Source organism: Saccopteryx bilineata, chromosome 1 (genome assembly GCF_036850765.1).
Source record: "Saccopteryx bilineata isolate mSacBil1 chromosome 1, mSacBil1_pri_phased_curated, whole genome shotgun sequence".
In the NCBI taxonomy this organism is placed as follows: Eukaryota; Metazoa; Chordata; class Mammalia; order Chiroptera; family Emballonuridae; genus Saccopteryx; species Saccopteryx bilineata.
Genome location: NC_089490.1, coordinates 114574362 through 114595805, shown reverse-complemented (window position 1 = coordinate 114595805; position 21444 = coordinate 114574362). Strand labels below are relative to the sequence as shown.

Here is a 21444-nt window from a genome sequence, read left to right as displayed (position 1 = left end):
CTCAGTCAAGATAAAAAAGAAATTCATAAAAGAAAAAATATAACCAAGGACATAACAAAATCAAAACTTTCTGTACAACAAAGTTAGAATTAACAAACCAGAAAGTATTTGCAACACACAACAGGGAGATGGATTTGTTATGCAGACTATATAAGGAACTCACATAAATTAATAAGAAGAAGATAGCTCTGACCAGGTAGCTCAGTTGGTAGAGCATTTTCCTAATACACCAAAGTTATAGGTTTGATTCCTAGTCAGGGCACATACAAGAGTCAACCAATGAGTGTGTGAATAAGTGGAACAACAAATCAATGTTTCTCTCTCTCAAATCAGTTTTTTAGAAAGAGTTTATTTAAAAGAGAATGAAAAGACAATTCAATGGAAAAAACAGGTTAAATTATGAATAAAAAATTCTATATAATCCCATACAATCTATAAAATAGCTAGAAAATATTTTAAAAAATAATCTCTTTAGTGATCAAGAAAATAAAATGCAAAGCAACAATTAAACACCATTTCACATACATCATAGTGTTCAAAAAAATATTTAACACCATCAAGTGTTGTTTAAAATATGGAGGAAACAGGAATTCTTACAGTGGGAGGTTACCTTTGGCAACAGTTTGGTAATATCTGTAAATGTGAAAGTGAGCATCTCCTGCAACCCAAAGGTTCTATTTTATCCATACTTTCCAGGGAAAACAATTAAAAACTGACATTTTGAATGTTGGGATGCCTGTCATTACAATTTCTCTGTCTCTTGTATATTCTTTATAAATATGTTTTAAAAGGCACAGATGCATAAGAGGAACAGGCTTATTTAAGAATATCATATATTCTCAGTAGGTTTAAAAATCAATGTTTTGCCTTTCAAAGTTTTCAGTTTAAAATCTTTTTCTCTCCTTTTCCTACCCGACTCTTTTCATGAGATCAATTCAGGTTCCTTATTATAGTGAAGGACTGTATTATCGAAGGACCCATAATAGTGAAATGAAAAGAAACAAAAGGGAATATAAAATGCCTTCAGAGGCCCTGGCCGGTTGGCTCAGTAGTAGAACATCGGCCTGGCATGCAGGAGTCCTGGGTTCGATTTCCGGCCAGGGCACACAGGAGAAGCACCCTTCTGCTTCTCCACCCCTCCCCCTCTCCTTCCTCTCTGTCTCTCTCTTCCCCTCCCGCAGTCAAGGCTCCATTGGAGCAAAGTTGCCTCAGGCGCTGAGGATGGCCTTGTGGCCTCTGCCTCAGGCGCTAGAATGGCTCTGGTTGCAACAGAGCAACGCGCCAGATGGGCAGAGCATTGCCCCCTGGTGGGCATGCCGGGTGGATCCCGGTCGGGCGCATGCCGGAGTCTGTCTGACTGCCTCCCTGTTTCCAACTTCAGAAAAATACAAAAAAAAAAAAAAGGGCCTTCAGAAATCTTTATAAGTTCGCTAATAGCAACACTGGCCAGATTGGAAAACAGAGTTATAATTGGGCTAGCCTCACTCACCATGTATCTACCTGAGAGTATCAAGGTTGTAAACTTCTCCCAGTGTTCAGAAACTGAATGGCATGAATACTGTCAAAACCTATTGACTGGTTCAATTCCTATCACAGAAAATATAAAAAAGATTATGAACTTCGTCAAAAAAAATGGTCCCACATTCCTCCTGAAAACATCTATCCTCTGGAGACCAATGAGACCAATCATGTCAGCCTGAAGGTAAGGCACACCTTAGTTTCAAAGAATTCTATCAGGAGCGGGTGCTACTTGCCAGGTATTTGACAAAACATTGGTAGCGTGGAGGAAAATGTGTCAAGCAGAGATCACTTGTTTCAGAATCCAAGACTTAGATGTTATTTGGCTCAGTTTGAAATGGCCCCCAGAGGTCAATTTTAACCAATATTCTAATAAAGCACAGGTTTTTATGAGAGTGAAATGGAGAGATACAACAGTTCTCAACCTTTCTTCTGCCTTTACACCAGAAGTGTGGCAGATGAAGGGCCATATCTGGCCTGCAAGCATGTGTGTGTATGTGTGTTCATATTTATCATCTTTTAAAATTAATGGCAAAAAAATAAAAATAAAATTAATGGCCAGATTTACAAAAATCTTGAAAGGGCATAAAAAATTCATTTTATCAGCTTCTTCTGACAATTCAGATGATCCGGGAAGTCGAGGCTGCACCGGAACGGATGGGCTGCCCCCTCAGGCCCCCTCAGGCACCGGGTCCAGGGCCCTCGCTTGCGTTGCCACTTGGGCCTTTAGGTGTGAGTTTGCAACTCACATGCAACATGTTCCCCGAAGAATAACTGTGTAGCTGTAGGCAATGATTCCTAGTAGGAGGGATGGGGACAAAGGGGCCAGAAAACCCCTGGCTGGAGTAGGCCACAAGAAGGAGAGGGACAGTGGAACTCTGAGAGGAAGGGAGAAAACCCAGAGTGAAGCATGAGAGGAGTGGATGCCTGTAAAGAAGATATGTTGGCGAGGAAAGGCGAGTGGTGAAAGAGAAACACAGACCATTGTAACGGATTCTCTGGGAGCCCGCCAGCATGCTGTGAGTGAATAGCTACTCCACCTCGCAGAGCCTCTGAGCCTTTGCCTGGCAGTGGATGGGACAAGATGTGAGGCTTCTGGAATAATCAGCCTTTTTTTGTGCCAGATCGATGATGATAAGAGACGAGATACAATTCAGAGACAGCGACAGTGCAAATACGACAAAAAGGTAACTATGGTCTCCCCTGCTCCTCTGACCTCTCGGTTAGGGGAATGTTCTGGGCGTTCCAACTCTTCATTGCCTACTTCTGATGCTGGCAGTGCCACGGTGGGGTGGGAGCCCGAGCTGCTCCCATGGGCTGTTCTTGAAGCTCTTCTTTAAAGGTTATAAACTGACAATCCTGGGGAAATTAAAAAAAAAAACACATAATATTTTTAAGATAGGTGAAGTGTAGGAAGCGAAGGGAAAAATAAAAGAGATTTAGAGCAATCCAGGCAATGCTAGTATTACACTTTGGCTCATTAAGTAAGAATGCGACAATTCCACATGGGGATTTATTCCTTCCATCCCACTTTCCTTTCTTCCTGCCCTTCCTCCTTTCAACCTTCCTGCCTTCCTTTCATTTAGTTATTCTTAAGGAAATACTTGAATCTGAGTTCCTTGTATCCCAGCTACTCTGCACCAGGAATGTGGACCAAATGCTGCTGCTCTCAAGAGCTTACAGTACAGTGGGAGGAGGAACACACACACACACACACACACACACACACACACACACACACAATATTATAATATGCATATAAATAGCCATGCTGCAACATTATCTTCTTCAACTGATCTTTGTAGAGAGTGATTCTAAAGGATCTCAAGCACAATGATGGCAATTTCACTGAGGAACAGAAGATAGAACTGAACAAGGTATGTGTCCCTTGCTTAAAACCCTTAACTGAAACATAGTTTCATTGTGTTTTCCCTAAGCACTGAGGTCCCTGGTGGAGCAAGGCATTATTTGGGATGTGCTAGAGAAGCCTTCAGGCAAAGAAATGTGTGTCTATACGTTTTCCTGTTAAAAATTCTCCCAACAGATGTTAAAGAGTGATGTTTGATGGTGTAAAACATGTTGAAATCCACTGGCGTGTCCTACAAAATCATCCTGATATTATTTAAGAATAGTTAAAGGTTTGTACTCAAGTCTCCTTGCTGACAAAAGGACTATTCAGTAAGATGCAACTCAGTGTGTAGTAAGGGCTGTACTGACATCCAGTCTATCAAAAGCAATGCATCTTTGCAAAGATCTAAAACACGTTTTTATTAGCACGTTAATTTTTACTCTGGCTGACTTGCTTTGTAAATAAACATGTTATCTTAGTTGCTTCAGATTGACTATTACAACCTAACCAAATTCTACGGGACAGTGAAGCTTGACACCATGATCTTCGGGGTGATCGAATACTGCGAGAGAGGATCCCTCAGGGTAAGGAGCGTGATCATTTCCTATTTCTTAACTGGTCAACCATAGGGAAAAATATATCTAGTAGAGTCTGACCAGGCAGTGGCGCCGTGGATAAAGCTTCAGCCTGGGATGCTGAAGACCCAGGTTTGAAACCCCAAGGTCGCTGGTTTGAGTGTGGGGTTGCTGACTCAGCTGGAGCCCTCTGGTCAAGGCATATATGAGAAAGCAATCAATGAACAATGTAAGTGCCAAAACTACCAGTTGATGCTTCTCATCTCTTTCTTTTCTTATTTGTTTTTCCCTGTCTGTCTGTCTGTCTCAAAAAAAAATCTAGTAGAAGTTTTAGATGTTCAGCCAGTGAACCAATATCAGAGAGTTATCAGGAAAAGTTGGTGGGTCCATACATTACTAACTAGATTACTCAGATTTTGTCAGTCTCATTATACCTTTACCAAAAAATAATAAAGTAAAATGAATACATAGAAGTGCAGACTTGAAAAATAGACATGGAAAAGTGATCAATTACCTCTAAATTTATTTTAAACTTGCATATTTACTTGATATGTGTTAAAAGAAAAATGAATGGTCATTACGATAGTTCTAAATAAGCATTAAGAAACTTATTCATAAGTCTTGGCTCAGCTACTGTGTAAGTTTCTGGCATTCTTTCCCTTGTGGGGGGTTGGGGATAGCCCAAGTAGTCCCTGATGGGGTCAGGTACTCTGGCTGAGCAAGTTCCAAGCAGAAAGAGAAAGTAAGTGAGAATGAAGTCAAGTTTTTGGAAAGAACCAAGTATCAAGTAGGAATATCAAGTCATTAAATAGTTCAGAAGGGCAGGCATATACGAGAAACAATCATTTGCAAGAAACAAAATCAGGTGTTAATAAAGCAGAAACAGCAGGAAAGAAAGGGGAAGAAAGGAATCAAGGACAGTGGTTTCAAGGAGCATTGAAATATTTGAACCTCACCTTGAGCAATTTCTAGGCATGTGTTTTGAGGACTTTCCACCTTTTAAAAACCTTTGGGTAGTTGACTATATAATTTATCAGGATAATTGAGGGTAAAGAAGGTACTATAATTGTTGGAACAGCAGACATAATAGATTGCAACTGACTTCAGGCAAACCAGGCTGTGTGGTCACCCCCCCTTTAGACTATTTTCAGACCTAGTATTTCTTTGTAACTTCAATATTCTCCCCTGTAACAAAAGCAGAATCTAGGATTAGGGGCAATAGCGGCTTCAAAGAGGTTCAAATATTCATAATTCATTAACATTTTAAAATAATTTTTAAAATTTAAATGAATGTCTTAGAAATGTTTAACTTTTTAATATATATGCTGCAAAAGTGAGTGCTTAATTTTTAATAATTTTCCATCAAAAAAATAAAAAAAACAAGAATAGTAGCTTTCAAAATTTTATGGCATAAATTCAACTTTATCTTCAAAGAATAAAAGCCATAGCCCTAAATGCTACTCTCTCTCTTTTTAAAAATAAAATAATCTAGCCTGACCAGGCGGTGGCACAGTAAGTAGAGCATCAGATTGGGATACAGAGGACCCAGGTTTGAAACCCCGAGGTCACTGGCTTGAGCACGGGCTCACTAGCTTTAGTGCAGGGTCACTGGCTTGAGTGTGGGATCATAGGCATGACCCCATGGTCAATGGCTTGAAGCCCAAGGTTGCTGGCTTGAGCCTAAGGTCACTGGCTTAAGCAAGGGGTCACTTGCTCTGCTGTAACCAGCCTTCTACCCCCTCATCCCCCATCAGGGCACATATGAGAAAGCAATCAATGAACAACTAAGGAGCTGCAACAAAGAATTGATGCTTCTCAACTCTCTCCCTTTCTGTCTGCCTATCTCTACCTGTCCCTCTCTCTGTCTATCTCTCTGTCTCTGTCACAAAAAAATAAAATAAAATAAATATTTAATACAAAATTTAGAAGAATAACTATGGCCTAAGAAAAAGAAACTTTCACAATTCACATTATGAAATAGGTAAAATTTTTAAATGCACTTATGAGTTGCTTACTTTATTAAAAACTAAAAGGCATACAAGCCTCTCATAGTTCTAATTAAAGCTTAAAACATATTAAAATAAACAAAAGTGAAAATAAAATATAAAGTTATGAAAAAATGTTTTCAATTGTGAAAGAATAGATTATTAAATTATAAAATAAAAATAGAAAGAATATAGTCATGAAAATTTGACTCAAAAAGTAAAAACTTTAGTAGGCTAATAACAATAGAAGGAATAGTAATTTCCATTACAAAGAATATCATTTTTGGCTTAATAATCTAAGCTTCAATGAATAATTCTCTGTGTCTATATAAATACTGTTCTAAAGATAAGCAAAAACATGAACATCTAAATTCATTTAACATTCAACAAAGCTAGCATAAAGTTAATAATAAAATATGATTAAAAACTATATTTATCAATATTGATGAAAAATTATAGATAGAGTACTATTAATTCTAAGCCAGTTGCATATAAGGAGCATACAAAAATTAAGGGATCAGAAACGTGCTCACAAAAATTAAGGCATCAGAGAACGTGCAGATATTCTAGTACTTTCAGCCTTTTGTACAGTGTATTTTCACCAATGAAATAAGTTAGTTTTGTATCTCATATGCATAATTGAACAACTTTCTTTGAGTTGTTTGCTTTTCTGATGTTCTTGTTTAATAAAAAAAAAAAAGTGCCCTGGCCGATTGGCTCAGTGGTAGAGTGTTGTCCTGGCGTGCAGGAGTCCCGGGTTCAATTCCCAGCCAGGGCACACAGGAGAAGCACCCATCTGCTTCTCCACCCCTCCCCCTCTCCTTCCTCTCTGTCTCTCTCTTCCCCACCCGCAACTTTGCTCCATTGGAGCAAAGTTGGCCCAGGCGCTGAGGATGGCTCTGTGGCCTCTGCCTCAGGCGCTAGAATGGCTCTGGTTGCAACAGAGCGACGCCACAGATGGGCAGAGCATCACCTTCTGGTGGGCATGCCGGGTGGATCCCAGTCGGGCGCATGTGGGAGTCTGTCTGACTGCCTCCCTGTTTCCAGCTTTGGAAAAATACAGAAAAGAAAAAAAAAAGTCAAATGCTTCTTTTTTTTTATTGCTTCATATTCATTTTGAAATATCTTCTAATTTTTGTGAGCAGTATACAATCAGATAAGGTTAATTCTATTAATGGAAAATAATATTACTTTAATGCAGTGATTTTCCACCAGCATGCCACAAGAATCTCTGAAACATGCAATAACTGACTATTTAGTCAGGAGTACTAACCTCTTTTCCTTTAGAGCAGTGGTAGTCAACCTGGTCCCTACTGCCCACTAGTGGGTGTTCCAGCTTTCATGGTGGGTGGTAGCGGAGCAACCAAAGTTTAAATAAAAAAATAGATTTAACTATAGTAAGTTGTTTTATAAAGATTTATTCTGCCAAATTTAGTGAAAATTCGACATAAAGTACTTGGTAAGTAATTATTATTATATGCTTTAACTTGCTGTAACTCTACTTTATAAATTTTATAAAGTAAAGTTATTTCTCTACTTTATAAATCACCATTACTGTGGAACCGGTGGGCAGTTAGAAAATTTTACTACTAACAGAGATACAAAAGTGGGCGGTAGGTATAAAAAAGTTGACTACCCCTGCTTTAGAATGTCAATTAAAAAAATGACAACAGTCCACACAACCATAGCTGTCTGGTGTGCATAAATCAAAATTATATCTATTTTTTGTCAAATTGGCAAAAAAGAAATATTTTTTTTTGTACCACAGACTTTTAGTAATTACTTCATGTGTGCCACGAGATTAAAAAGGTTAAAAATTGCTGCTCTAATGCATCACATCAAAAGACCATAGAAGAAAAAGACCATATGAACATTTTAGCTGAGGCTGAAAATGATTATTTAAATAAAAAGTTTATCATTTAAATTAAATTTTTCTAATGATAACAATTATATGAGCACTGTACCGTTGTCTGATTCATTTAATTTCAATAAGACAGCAATTTTAGAATACCAGTTAACAAAGCCTGGTCAAAGGGTTTCACAGAATCCTTTATTCTCTAAAATTCCCAGTGAACATTTAGATATCATACCCACAGTTTTTTCTTCTCACTCTATCCTCAGGTAGGAGACTTCTGTTACCTTAGTGGTCCTCAGCCCATTCTGACATTACTTACTCACCTTGGGCGCACATAACAACAGACGCTCCTACAAAAATCACTCCTTTGTACTATGGACCTCAAAGCAAAGGACAATGACAGTCCCCTTCTTGTGTCATCCTTCAACCATGGCAAATCCCATCAGAACCTACTTTTGTTGGAAAACAAAGAGAAAGTTTCTGCCTAGATGGGGTAAAGACAATATGCTTCCCATCTTATAAATATGCAGTAACCTTGACTAATATTGTTTAGGAACAATTGATTCATTCGTGCAACAAATATCTATTAAATAAATATTTATTCCAAGCCAGACACAGAACAAGATATCACAGAGATAACGGTGAACAAAAATTATCACAGAGTTTACGTGTTCATGAAGTGAAGAGATAATAAATATAAACAAAATATAAAACATGTCAAGTGCTGAGGAAAAGAATTATTTTAGAGTATGTCTACTCATAACTCCCTTTGCTTACCTTGGCCTGGTACCCACAGTCCAGCCAGCCTTATCTGAAACAAACTGAGACTTTGGTCCTTCACTAGAAATTATCCGCACAGTGCCTGAGTTAAAATGAAAGGTCACATTGACCTCTTTCTCAAAATAAAAAACTGTTGTTCCATTTTTAGAATTTTACTATGAAGAATAGTTGTTATCTGAGAACCATCATCTTGTTAGAACCATCACCATGTTAAAATAATGAGTTCAAAATTCTAAGTCATAAAATTCACACAAAATCCAGGAACTCTGTCTTATTGACAGAGGATTTAGTAAACTTAAAAAACAAAAAACTTGGCCCTGACCGATTGGCTCAGTGGTAGAGCGTCAGCCTGGAGTGCAGAAGTCCCGGGTTCAATTCCCGGCCAGGGCACACAGGAGAAGCGCCCATCTGTTTCTCCACCCCACCCCCTCTCCTTCCTCTGTCTCCCTCTTCCCCTCCCACAGCTAAGGCTCCATTGGAGCAAAGATGGCCCCGGCGCTGGGGATGGCTCCTTGGCCTCTGCCCCAGGTGCTAGAGTGGCTCTGGTCGTGACAGAGCGACACCCCAGAGGGGCAGAGCGTCGCCCCCTGGTGGGCGTGCCGGGTGGATCCCGGTAGGGCAATGCAGGAGTCTGTTTGACTGTCTCTCTCCGTTTCCAGCTTCAGAAAAATACAAAACAAAACAAAAAACTTAGTGCAGAAAGTCAATGGATGCCAATGGATGTGAATAAAAATATAAGCCTAGTGATTGAATTTTCTAGCAGCAGTTCCTCATTTAAAAACACTGGTATACTTTTGATGAGACTGGCTCCACAGCCCAGTGACTTGTGATTCAGGCTCACTCTTCAGGCAGACGCCTGCTCATCTGCCTGTTCCTTCACCCCTGCCAGGTGGAAGAACCAGGATTTGGGATGCTATGATTATCTCCTGCTCATGTCGTCATAGTGAAAACCACCTAGTGTTTCTTAAGTAAGAAAGAAAAGAAAGACAACGTGAGGCAAAAGTAGGTTTACAGTTGTTTGTATGGAAAAAATACAATAATAAATAAATAATACTACAAGAATAAACTCTATTTCATGTACTCATAACTGTAAACCTACTTTTGCCCCTGCCTGTACATTCAGGAAAGCTAGGACAACAGCGTTCCAACATGTTCCTGCATCAAAATCGTCAATAGCCTTTCCACACTATCTCTCCCTGTGACAACTCATCTTCTCCTTTTCTCTTTTCTCCTGTTCAGGAAGTTTTAAATGACACAATTTCCTACCCTGATGGTACATTCATGGATTGGGAGTTTAAGATCTCCGTCTTGTATGACATTGCTAAGGTAAGAGACCTATAAACACAAAAATCATCTAAAAAATTAAATATAGGAAAACATCTAGTAAGCTGTTTGACTTCTCTGTGCATTGGTGTCTTCATCTGTAAAATGATAATAAAAGTAGTACTTATGTCATAGGATTGTTGTATTTTATGAAATAATGTGTATGCTTCACGTAAGGCCTGGTACAATAAAAGTTCAATATGTACTGGTTCTTATTGGTCTTCTTATTATGTTGTTTCTACCCTGGTTTTGAGGCACATATTTTCATAGATTTACTGGAAATCAAAATCATATCAAGCTGCAGGGAGAACAAGTTAATCTTCAACTTTATAAGAGGAAATATGAAGGTCAGGCAACCATCCTGCCTGAGGCAATCATAAATTTGGACATGTATGGTCCCATACATGGGAATACCGGTAACCAAAACCTTGTTCAAGGATAAAAAAGTCAGTTCTGAGAGTGAGATATTTGATAGCCTTAAATCTCCCTCCACATAGGCTCAGAACCAGTTTGGAAAATGTTATGTGATGGCCCATTTGGCCACATGTAACTGCTGGGATCCAGGCTGAACACCAGTGCTTGCAATGTTACCTTTGGCCAGCAGAGGAAAGCATACCAGCAAAAAACAGGCTTCTCCATTCAAAATAGAATGAAGACCATTAAATTTTAAGAACTAATCTATTCAGACCCCTCCCTTCCAAGATGCAAGGCCTTATTGTGCATATTTTTGAATTGAAGAAACGGGACCAAACATGTCCAAGGTCACAGACCAAATAAGTGGTAAGCGGTAACACTATAAGAAAATAGGGTCAACCCTTTGCTTTCTATTATATATAACTACTTCATCAGAGTCTTCAGACAATTGCCTGTTACTGGGTCACCTAAACAGATGTAATACTCAGGCAGATGTTAGGGCCTTAACATTTTTAAAGTAAAATGAATGGAGCTACGTTTAAACTCTGATAGTGTGATACTGTCTGCATGCTAAAATGATTTCAAAATACCATTTCTTTCTTTAAAATAACCAAGCAGATGCAGATTGTCATATCTTTGTTTTCTTGTCATCTGAAAAATTGCAGGGGATGTCATATTTGCACTCAAGTAAGACAGAAGTCCATGGTCGTCTGAAATCCACCAACTGTGTGGTGGACAGTAGAATGGTGGTGAAGATCACTGATTTCGGCTGCAATTCTATTTTACCTCCAAGAAAAGGTCTGTAAAGAATGAGACTTTAACCAGTTTCCCACTGGTCTTTTTAAAAAATTTTCTCACAAGCTTCACAATAGGTCAGGAAACAATGATACTGGTCAGAAAATTAACACTTGGAGCCAGGAGAGGCAACTGAGGACTGTTCTCCAGCACTTCACCCTTGTCAGTTTTCAACAAGTGCTGCTTAAGCTGAACAAATGTCTTTGATTTCCTTCATCCATGTCCCTTAATATCAGTGCGAAATCATGAAAAACTGATTAGCTTCTGAAAGCAGAACTGGGTGAAAAATAGAGATGGTCAGAGTACTAACAGACCTTAGAAATCTAGTCTAGCCTGACCAGGCAGTGGCGCAGTGGATAAAGCGTCGGACTGGGATGTGGAGGACCCAGGTTCGAGACCTTGAGGTCGCCAGCTTGAGCGCGGGCTCATCTGGTTTGAGCAAAGCTCACCAGCTTGGACCCAAGGTCGCTGGCTCAAGCAAGGGGTTACTCAGTCTGCTGAAGACCCACGGTCAGAGCACATATGAGAAAGCAATCAACGAACAAGTAAGGCGTCGCAACAAAAACTGATGATTGATGCTTCTCATCTCTCTCTGTTCCTGTCTGTCTGTCCCTACCTATCCCTCTCTCTCTGTCTCAGTAAAGGAAGAAAAAAAGAAATCTAGTCTAGCGTGCTTTCTTTATAAAGGATGGAATTAAAATTTAGAGAGTCAAACAGATTTGCCCAGGTCAGTAGGACACAAGGTAGAAGACCCATTTTCAAATTCTAGACACCATTGATTTATCTGTGATAATAAAGAAAACACTCTTATCAGTAAAATATGTTCTTATCTCTTTTAAGATTGTGATAAGGGTAAAAAAAAAGTAATACAAAGAGAAATGATTTTCAAAGTATAAAGAGTTTTTGTGTTGAACATTTACCCATTCTTTACTATAACTCAGGGTTACGGACTCAGAAATCTAGCACTCATATGACTCAAAATTTCACCTAGCTCCAAACAGTAAATTCAATTTCTAATTCTATTTTGCATTCCTCTAATTTTATCTTAATAGAAGGAAATTGCAATTCTTGCCCTATTCAGACACATCAAGCATGCTAGATATTGGATTCAGACCCACTAAATGCCTGTTGAAGCCCTATTGTGTTCCAAGCATGGTTCTTCAGGTAGTGGAACAAATCTCCTTCACTAGATGACTCACCATGACAGAAAATTATTACAGGTCAAATCCCATCTTCCTAAACATCACTCAGTTACAGCTACCTATCTATGCTGTCGGTCACCTGAGTTTTAACATAAGTAAATGTACCTACTTTTCTACAGCCCCACACCATTAGGATCGGTTGTACAGGAATCACAAGTCACATAAAGTCACAAGACATAAATTCAAAAAAGCAATGAAGATTTGGATGAAAAACCACATGAGGTTGCCTTACCCAACAACATGAATCTATAGATTTTTCATCGCAACTGTTGAATATACAAACCTCAGAAACTTTACAAGGAGCTGAGTGCTCCTGCAAAACTTTCAAGAGATGTTGGAGAAAAACTGTATGCTCTGTTATTACTAAATGAGATATATGATGCAAGTCTAGAACCCAAGTGTCAGAAGGAGCCAAACACAGAACACAGGAGCACACTTGTGTGAAGTGGACTAGATGGGAAGCATTAGGGAGTACCAGGCACAGTAGTAAAATGAGTAAATTATATGCATTATGTTTTAAAGACCATTTTGGGTTCCAAAGAAAACACATCCATGGGCAATGGCTGCTTGTATGTCATAGCTAGAAAACATCAGTGATAGTCTCTTTGTTTAAATGTACTATCTTTTATTTTCTTTTAGTAAATATATATATTCCATATAACATAAAATATATAAACAAATTTTATTATATAAAAATATAAATATTTTAGGCCCTGGCCTGTTGGCTCAGTGGTAAAGCGTCGGCCTGGAGTGCGGGGGACCGGGGTTCGATTCCCGGCCAGGGCACATAGGAGAAGCGCCCATTTGCTTCTCCACCCCCCACCCTTCCTCTCTATCTCTCTCTTCCCTCCCGCAGCCAAGGCTCCATTGGAGCAAAGATGGCCCGGGCGCTGGGGATGGCTCCTTGGCCTCTGCCTCAGGCGCTAGAGTGGCTCTAGTCGCGGCAGAGCGACGCCCCGAAGGGGCAGAGCATCGCCCCCTGGTGGGCAGAGCGTAGCCCCTGGTGGGCGTGCCGGGTGGATCCCGGTCAGGCGCATGCGGAAGTCTGTCTGACTGTCTCTCCCCGTTTCCAGCTTTAGAAAAATACAATAAATAAATAAATAAATATTTTAATATTTACAAAGGTGTCCCTAAATTTATGCCATATGTCCCATAAGCTGTTAAGACCTCTCAGCCCTTCATATTCTAGTACATTCATCCCACAAATCTTTATGAACACTTCTTAGACACCAGGCACTATTCTAGGTAGACCTTGAGCATGTTCAGGACTATGATCCTCGCAGTTTTAGGGAAGACATTGCCATATGACCTCACCCAAATTCTGGCATTATATAGCTTAAAGGGTAAGTGTGTGTTCCACCCTTGATATTATTATTAACATAAACTCAAAAGTCTGGGACTATTTAAGCACAAGGCCATTCATATTAGAGGTCAGTGGTATAGGGACTTAAAGAACAAAAGCATGTTGGAGACTATGAGCCACTTACTCCCTTAACTTTTCAATCTCTATGCTGAATGCGCAGACCTGTGGACAGCCCCGGAGCACCTCCGCCAAGCCAGCATCTCCCAGAAAGGAGACGTTTACAGCTATGGGATCATCGCTCAGGAGATCATCCTGCGGAAGGAGACCTTCTACACGCTGTGCTGCCGGGACCAGAATGGTAACAGCCCACTTCTTCTGCCTCTTCTGAGAGCCGCCAACCTGCATTCTATGCTGACAGAGACCCTGGCCTGTGTGACCACATCTCTGTCCCTCAGCTGCAAAACAATGGCATATCTGTACTACACATATCACGAGGGTTTTGGAGGGATTAGATGATGGCATGAGTGTTAGACTGTTCCACAAAGCACCACTGCCAGGTGTCATGACTGTCAGTGTTACTGTTAAAGAATCTTTTCTTAAAAATTTCCTATTGATCTCTGGCTGGTTGGCTCATTGGTAGAGCGTTGGTTCGGCATGTGGAAGTCTCAGGTTTGATTCCTGGCCAGGGCACACAGGAGAAGTACCCATCTGCTTCTCCACCCTACCCCCTCTCCTTTCTCTCTCTCTCTTCCCTTCCCACAGCCAAGGCTCCATTGGAGCAAAGTTGGCCTGGGCACTGAGGATGAATCCATGGCCTCTGCCTTAGGCACTAGAATAGCTCCTGTTGCAGCAGAGCAATGCCCCAGATGGGCAGAGCATCGCCCCTGGTGGGTTTGTTGGGTGGATCCCAGTCGGGCCCATGCAGGAGTCTGTCTCTCTGCCTCCCCACTTCTTACTTCAGAAAAATACAAAAAAAAGAAAAAAAAATTTCCTTTCCTTTTGATTCCAAACTGTTATGTGTCACCTAACACCTGAACTAGATCACCCAAGTGGGACAAAATACATATTTTAATTCTTACTAAGATCTATACTTTTTGCCACATGTCCTCTTGGGGCAGGTGGGAGGGATATTTCAATGTTTCCAGTCATTCAGTCCTAATTTACTGAGCACTTACTTGTGCCAGCTCTTCACTGTCTGCGGGGAGGGGTGACTTAAGGACATCAGGATTGCAGGCTAGAGTCTTGGTCAGAGGAAGCCCACTGAAGGCAGTGGTATCTGGGTTGAGTTTTATAGGGTTAGTAGCCTCCACTGAAAGTAGCTTTCCTGGGTGTAAATGGATAGGATACCCTTAACAAGACGGCTCATTCAGTCGTCTAGTATTTGCACACTCTTACTGGGCACCCACATGTAGTTAATGAGTAGAATCTGACCACTGCTAAAGTTTCTTCATGCTGCATTCTTTCTTGTCATTTGAATTATTCTTGTCCCATCAGAGAAGATTTTCAGAGTGGAGAATTCAAAAGGATTGAAGCCCTTCCGCCCAGACTTGTTCCTGGAAACAGCCGACGAAAAAGAGCTGGAAGTGAGTTGCTTTGGACCACTGTAGCAAATGACCACAAACTTTAGGGATGACAACACCAGAAATGTATCTGCTGGAGACAGGAAGTCTGAAATATATTGTCAGCAAAATCATGCTCCCTCTAAAGGCCCTAGGGAAGAATCCATTCCTTGCTACTTCCAGAAGCTTCTGCTGGCTGACATTCTTTGGCTTGTGGCCCAATCACTCCAATCTCTGATTTGGTTGTGGACACATTCTTCTCTCCTCCCCTCTTCTGTCTAATTTTCCTCTACCTCCTTCTTATATATAGACGCATATGACTACATTTGGGCCCACCAAGATAATCCAGAATTATTTCCCCAGCTCAATATTTTTAATTTAATCAGACCTGCAAAAGATGCTTTTTTCAAGTAAGGTAACATCCAGAGGGTCCAGGGGTTGGGACACTGACATACCTTTGGGAGCCCACCACCCTGCCTTTGTCTATTTCCACTTCTCTCAAGTCAGGAAAAAGCCAATTCCTTAAGCACACATCACATTCTCAATTTTTAGGAGCTAACAGAGCAAGATGTCCATGTGATACACGAACCAGTATTGAAAAAAACTGAGCCAACATCTATACAGCTCACAAAAGTTAGGGAATATTTCAAAATGAATATGAAGCTATAAAAAAAGAAACATTTGATTTTTTTTTACTAAACAAGAACATCAGAAAAGCAAATGACAAGTCAAAAGAAGTTGTTTGATTATGCAAATCAGATGTAAAGCCAACTTTTATTTCATTGGTGAAAATGCACTATACAAAAGGCTGAAAGTACTGGAATATCTCTGCACGTTCCCTGGTCCCCTAATTTTTGTGAGCCGTGTAGAAACAACAGAGATGTGTACTTTCATCCTTTTATCCTTCATTAAAGGAAATTGAGCTTTTCTTTCTGCATTTACTCTGTTTTTTAATAATCCCTTTAAATCCTATGGGGAAAGATTTTAATTTATTATTTTTTTTTAGAATTTTATCTAAGGTTTTATAATCCCCAAAGATAGTAAATAAAGTTTTCTTTTATAAGAAATTTTTATGGTCTTAAAAATGAAGAAATTTTTGTTTACCCTTTGTGGGATAAAGATAAAAATATTTTCCTTCAAGTTATAAGCACCCTTCCAGATGAGATTTTTGGCCAGCCTAGCTGAACATGAATGGGTCATTTTTATCTCTCCTCTTCTTTCTTACAACATTAAAGGCAGGCTGTAGCCCCAAAGCTCTAAAATAAAACTATTTTTGTCTTATTCTACCCCTGACTCACCCCCCATCCCAAAACCTGGTTTTCTAGATCCTGCAAGTCGTCCCTATAAGTAGACATATCCTTTCTTAATACTGCTTTCTAGTCTGAGTTTATATCTATGTGTTGCTTACAACCTTTCTCACCAAAGCATTCTCCTCCTCAATTCACTCATGTAGTTGGATGGTTCTGGAACTGCAAGTCAGAAATAAGATTTAATATCTACTGTTCGTTCCAATAAAATACAGACCTGAAATTAGAAAGCTTGACGGTACCCCTAGAACACCCACTATTACACTTCACGGTGCTTGTATCAGCCTGTTGTGGATTGATTCTGCCCACGCCTCTCTGAAGCCGCCTGTAGATAATGTACCAAGGTGGGGACGCCATCTAGTGGCGATTACAGGCAACTGGCTGCTACCCCGTGCACCCAGTCCTTCCCGTGGACTTGCCAAGGCCCAGAGCATGGGCAGGAACGGGTTCTAGTACCATTTGTGATCCTATTTTTGGCAAGAGTAAAGAACAAACTTTATATAAAACAAATGGTTTTCACCATGCTTTTTGATCCAACAATAGCTGCAAACAAGTGGTAGTAAATGAGATGATGATTCCATGGGCTTCCTTATATCTCCCTCTTCCTCTGAACCTCCCCTTCTCATCTCTCTTGTATATATGTATTAATAATATATATAATATGTGGCGTGATAATTATATTATTATAGTTATTATATTATAATTATGGTATTATATGTAATTATAATATAGTTGTTACTATTATAATATTATTATATATAATTATATAATATGTAATGACAATAAATATATAGTGTGGGGCAAAATTAGGTTTACAGCTGTGAGTATGCAAAACAGCTTATTCCTGTAATATTATTTATCACTATATTATTTTTCATACAAACAACTGTAAATCTACTTTTGCCCCACCCCGTAGGTGTTATTGCCCTTTGCCCTTGCAATCTCTGGGACATACTTATGCTCAAGAAAGTATTCACTGTTTATCTGAAATTCGAGTTTAACTGGTGTCCTGTATATGTATTTGCTAAACCTGAGAACCCTACGGCTCCGCTTCACAAACCTAGCAATCAGAATCTCCGTGGGTGGGGCCTGGGAAAAGAAATTCTGTCAACTTTCCCGGGCGATTCCACCGTCAGCCGTGGTTAGAACCCGCTGCGGAGGTGCCTCGCTTCCATCTCCAGTCTCTGTCCCACTCCCTGAACCCCACTATTTCCTGTTCGCCCCAACATGCACCCTGCACATGCCTGTAAGGCATTTTGTCTCTCTCATCTATCCAGCCTTGTCCAAATCAGTATGAACTTTTAGCATTAATTCCGTGTCCAAGGGACGGGCATGGGCAAGGCAGTGCAGGCGGCAAGGCCTGGGACACACCGCTGACAACTAACTGGGTGATCTCATCCTCGTTGTCAGAGTGGAGATGTTTTAAAAATATTCCCTGTCTCCTTGCTCCCATCAGGGAAGAGAATAAACTGGAATACTACCCCCTTGGCTAATCCACCCCTTCTTTCTTCCAGGTATACCTGCTTGTGAAGCACTGCTGGGAGGAAGATCCAGAAAAGAGACCAGATTTCAAGAAAATTGAAACTACACTGGCCAAGATATTTTGGTATTGCTGGAATTTTTACTTTTGCTCACTGATTTCAGATTTTTCTAACAATAGTGGACATTCAGTGGCACCTAAGAATGAGAATTCCTATTCTAATAAAAAAAAACCTGTTACCCCAGGCCCTGGCCGGTTGGCTCAGTGGTAGAGCATCGGCTTGGCATGCAGGAGTCCTGGGTTCAATTCCCAGCCAGAGCACACAGGAGAAGCACCCATCTGCTTCTCCACCCTTCCCCCTCTCCTTTCTCTCTATCTCTCCCTTTCCCTCCCTCAGCCAAGGCTCCATTGGAGCAAAATTGGCCCAGGCGCTGAGGATGGCTCCATGGTCTCCACCTCAGGTGCTAGAATGGCTCTGGTTGCAATGGAGCAGCACCCTAGATGGGCAGAGCATTGCACACTGGTGGGTGTGCCAGGTAGATTCCGGTCGAGCACATGTGAGAGTCTGTCTCTCTGTCTCCCAGCTTCTCACTTCAGAAAAAATACAAACAAAAAACCTGTTACACCAATAAATTCAATAAAAAGTAAGAAGAAGAAAGAGAGAGAAAGAGAGGGAGAGAAAGAAAGAAAGAAAGAAAGAAAGAAAGAAAGAAAGAAAGAAAGAGGGAGGGAGAGAGAGAGGAAAGGAAAGGAAAGGAAAAGGAAAAGGAAAAGGAAAAGGAAAAGGAAAAGGAAAAGGAAAAGGAAAAGGAAAAGGAAAAAAAGAGAGGACAAACCCCAGAGAACAACACCTTGTCTCAAAAAATTAAAATGGTATGGAGACTAACAGACTATTTTCTCAGGGAAATAATCTCTTCAAAAGTTAGATACTCATGGACAAAATTGCCTCATTAAAAACTATATTCTGACTAATCATAAATATGTCTGTTAAAAATATACTTCCCTGGACCTGACCTGTGGTGGCGCAGTGGATAAAGTGTCGACCTGGAAATGCTGAGGTCGCCGGTTTGAAACCCTGGGCTTGCCTGGTCAAGGCACATATGGGAGTTGATGCTTCCAGCTCCTCCCCTCTTCTCTCTCTCTCTCTCTCTCTCTCTCCTTTCTAAAATGAATAAATAAAATAAAAAATATATACTTCCCTGACCCTTCTGCAAGTAATTAGAATTTAAAAGTCTATTATGGGTCCTGAACATCTTTAAAGTCCCTGGATAATTCTTAAAATCGGCAAGTTTCTTAAATATTTTGAATCTTAAGATCAGCAACTTTTGCACTAAGTACTTAAGACTTGAGCCGTAAACCAGGTTATAGTTCAGGATAAAAAAAAAAGGTAACATACTTATCCAGTAAGATTGAATTCTAGATTTCTCATGTTTCTGTTTGATATGGGGCAGAGGAGAAAACAACACTAGAATAAGAGAGGAGATCCAGGTTCTACACTAGGTCTAACAACAGCTTGCTGCGGGACACTGGGCGCCTCTTCCTAATGCGGTGTCCGTTCCTTGCTACTAAAATGGACTATATTTAAATTAAAAATAATAATTTAAAAAATAACTGAACAAGATCATTTTTACAATTCCTTCCAGCTCTAACTTTCTGTAGTTCTTGTTAAGTTATTGATCGGATACTTAACAAGGCCAAAGCCCAGGGCTGGAGATAGAGTAGAGTGAAGTTAATAAAAGTGAGGCTATTGATTTGGTAGAGCTAAACTGTCATTTGTGAGAAAGGAGCAGGAAATAATAAGCCATTTAATTGTTGCCCACTTTTCATTCCTCCGCAAAGCTGTTACTAAGAGCAGATAAGCTTGTATGGTGACAGACAAAAGGTAAACGCTTTGCCTGACCTGTGGATAAAGCGTTGACCTGGAAATGCTGAGGTCACCCGTTCGAAACCTTGGGCTTGCCTGGTCAAGGCACATATGGGAGTTGATGCTTCCTGCTCCTCCCCCTTCTCTCTCTCTCCTCTCTCTCTCTCTGTCTCTCTCTCTCCCTCTCTCTCTCCTCTCTAAAATGAATAAATAAAATTAAAAAATTAAAAAAAATTAAAAATTAAAAAAGAAAGGTAAACGTTTGAGGATGAATGGGGCCCTTGACACTCCACCCTAGAGACTTTGGTGTAACCCATCTGGGGAGCAGGCTGGCATCACGAGTTGTAATAACCCCTTTCAGGCATCCCCAAACTACGGCCCATGGGCCGCATGTGGCCCCCCTGAGGCCACTTATCTGGCCCCCACCGCACTTCCTGTACGGGCACCTCTTTCATTGGTGGTCAGTGAGAGAAGCACTGTATGTGGCGGCCCTCCAACAGTCTGAGGGACAGTGAACTGGCTCCCTGTGTAAAAAGTTTGGGGACCCCTGCTAGGTGATTAAAATATGCAGCCAGGACTGAGGAAACTTAATTGAATAAATGCATCACAAAGTAAGATATCCAACTTCATCCCTTATACCAGCCCCCTCACCCTTTCTACCATCTAGACTCAACTCTCTACTAAGTGTTTCTAGTAAGAATCCCCTGGGGAACTTGTTAAAAAGTTCTGTTTCTTAATTCCAAGGCTAGCGGTTTTCAGTCTTACAAATCTGCAGTAAGACTCAGGAATGGCTGAATGTTTAACAAACCTCCCTCCTCACCCCAGGAATTATGATGTAGGCCATCTTCTCTTGGAGTGTGGAAGTGGTACCTTATAACTGTTGTTGTAAAAATGAAATGGTATGATTTATTCAGACCCTTCCATTGTACCATGTGTGTTATAAACACAATCTCTGATCCCCACAGCAGCTCAACAGGAACTCAGTTTGTCTTTGACACAACTTTGCACCAAGGCTTGTCCTATGTACACCTTTGTGTCTCAGAAAACTGGCATCTCATCTGAGTCTCCTTGGTCCAACAAAATAATCCAGAGTTAGGTTTTTTGTCCCTGGCTCTCCATTCTAAAGAGATAATGTCAGGCTCAGCTTGGCTCTTCTTGTTTCTTCTCATATACTTCCATTTATCACCACTAGAGCTTTATTTTTTTTAAGTTTCTCCTTTTATTTCAAATTATTCATTATTAAATTTTTGGAAAATGGATATGCAAACAAAGTACAAACATCCCCTGTTAGTAAGTAGATGACCACCAGTTTTCAAAAATTAAAAATCAGGTTATAATTTTTGCTCTTTTATGAATTAGCTTTTTTCACTGAGTGGTAGAGCTATATTTTTCTGTGTTTATTCTAATTCATATTTAATGCTACAGTAATACTCCATATCATACTATTTTAACTATATTTTTGGTACCCATTTAGATTATTTGAAATGTTTGCTGTTGAAAAAATACTGTGACTTTCTTTGTAGCCAACTTTCAGCACATTCATAACTGTTTCCTCAGGGTAATCTTTACAAGCAAGGGTGATTGGTATGTGTGTTCTTAAAGCTTATGACACATGTCTCCAGATTGCCCTCCAGG

General features: G+C 40.2%; 1 protein-coding gene and 1 long non-coding RNA gene across 5 annotated transcripts in view; one reads left to right on the top strand and one right to left on the bottom strand.

Moving 5' to 3' along the window:
* The window catches only part of GUCY2C (guanylate cyclase 2C), an 89570-nt gene that overhangs the window by 48927 nt on the left and 19199 nt on the right, over window positions 1-21444 (top strand). For all 3 annotated transcript variants that reach the window (XM_066264534.1, XM_066264533.1, XM_066264535.1), the window contains 9 exons: window positions 1597-1702; window positions 2643-2705; window positions 3324-3395; window positions 3847-3951; window positions 9802-9888; window positions 10965-11097; window positions 13820-13957; window positions 15094-15182; window positions 17980-18071. In XM_066264534.1, the coding sequence (XP_066120631.1) occupies window positions 1597-1702; window positions 2643-2705; window positions 3324-3395; window positions 3847-3951; window positions 9802-9888; window positions 10965-11097; window positions 13820-13957; window positions 15094-15182; window positions 17980-18071 (885 nt within the window). The remainder of the gene's footprint in view (window positions 1-1596; window positions 1703-2642; window positions 2706-3323; window positions 3396-3846; window positions 3952-9801; window positions 9889-10964; window positions 11098-13819; window positions 13958-15093; window positions 15183-17979; window positions 18072-21444) is intronic.
* Window positions 2761-8196, bottom strand: LOC136327696 (uncharacterized). Of its 2 annotated transcripts, none has more exons than XR_010729859.1 (3): window positions 8106-8196; window positions 4899-5127; window positions 2761-2877 (listed from the first exon to the last, which is right to left on the bottom strand). It is a non-coding gene; the product is annotated as an uncharacterized lncRNA (long non-coding RNA). The 2 variants fall into 2 exon arrangements; XR_010729858.1 differs by lacking the exon at window positions 8106-8196 and adding an exon at window positions 8018-8105.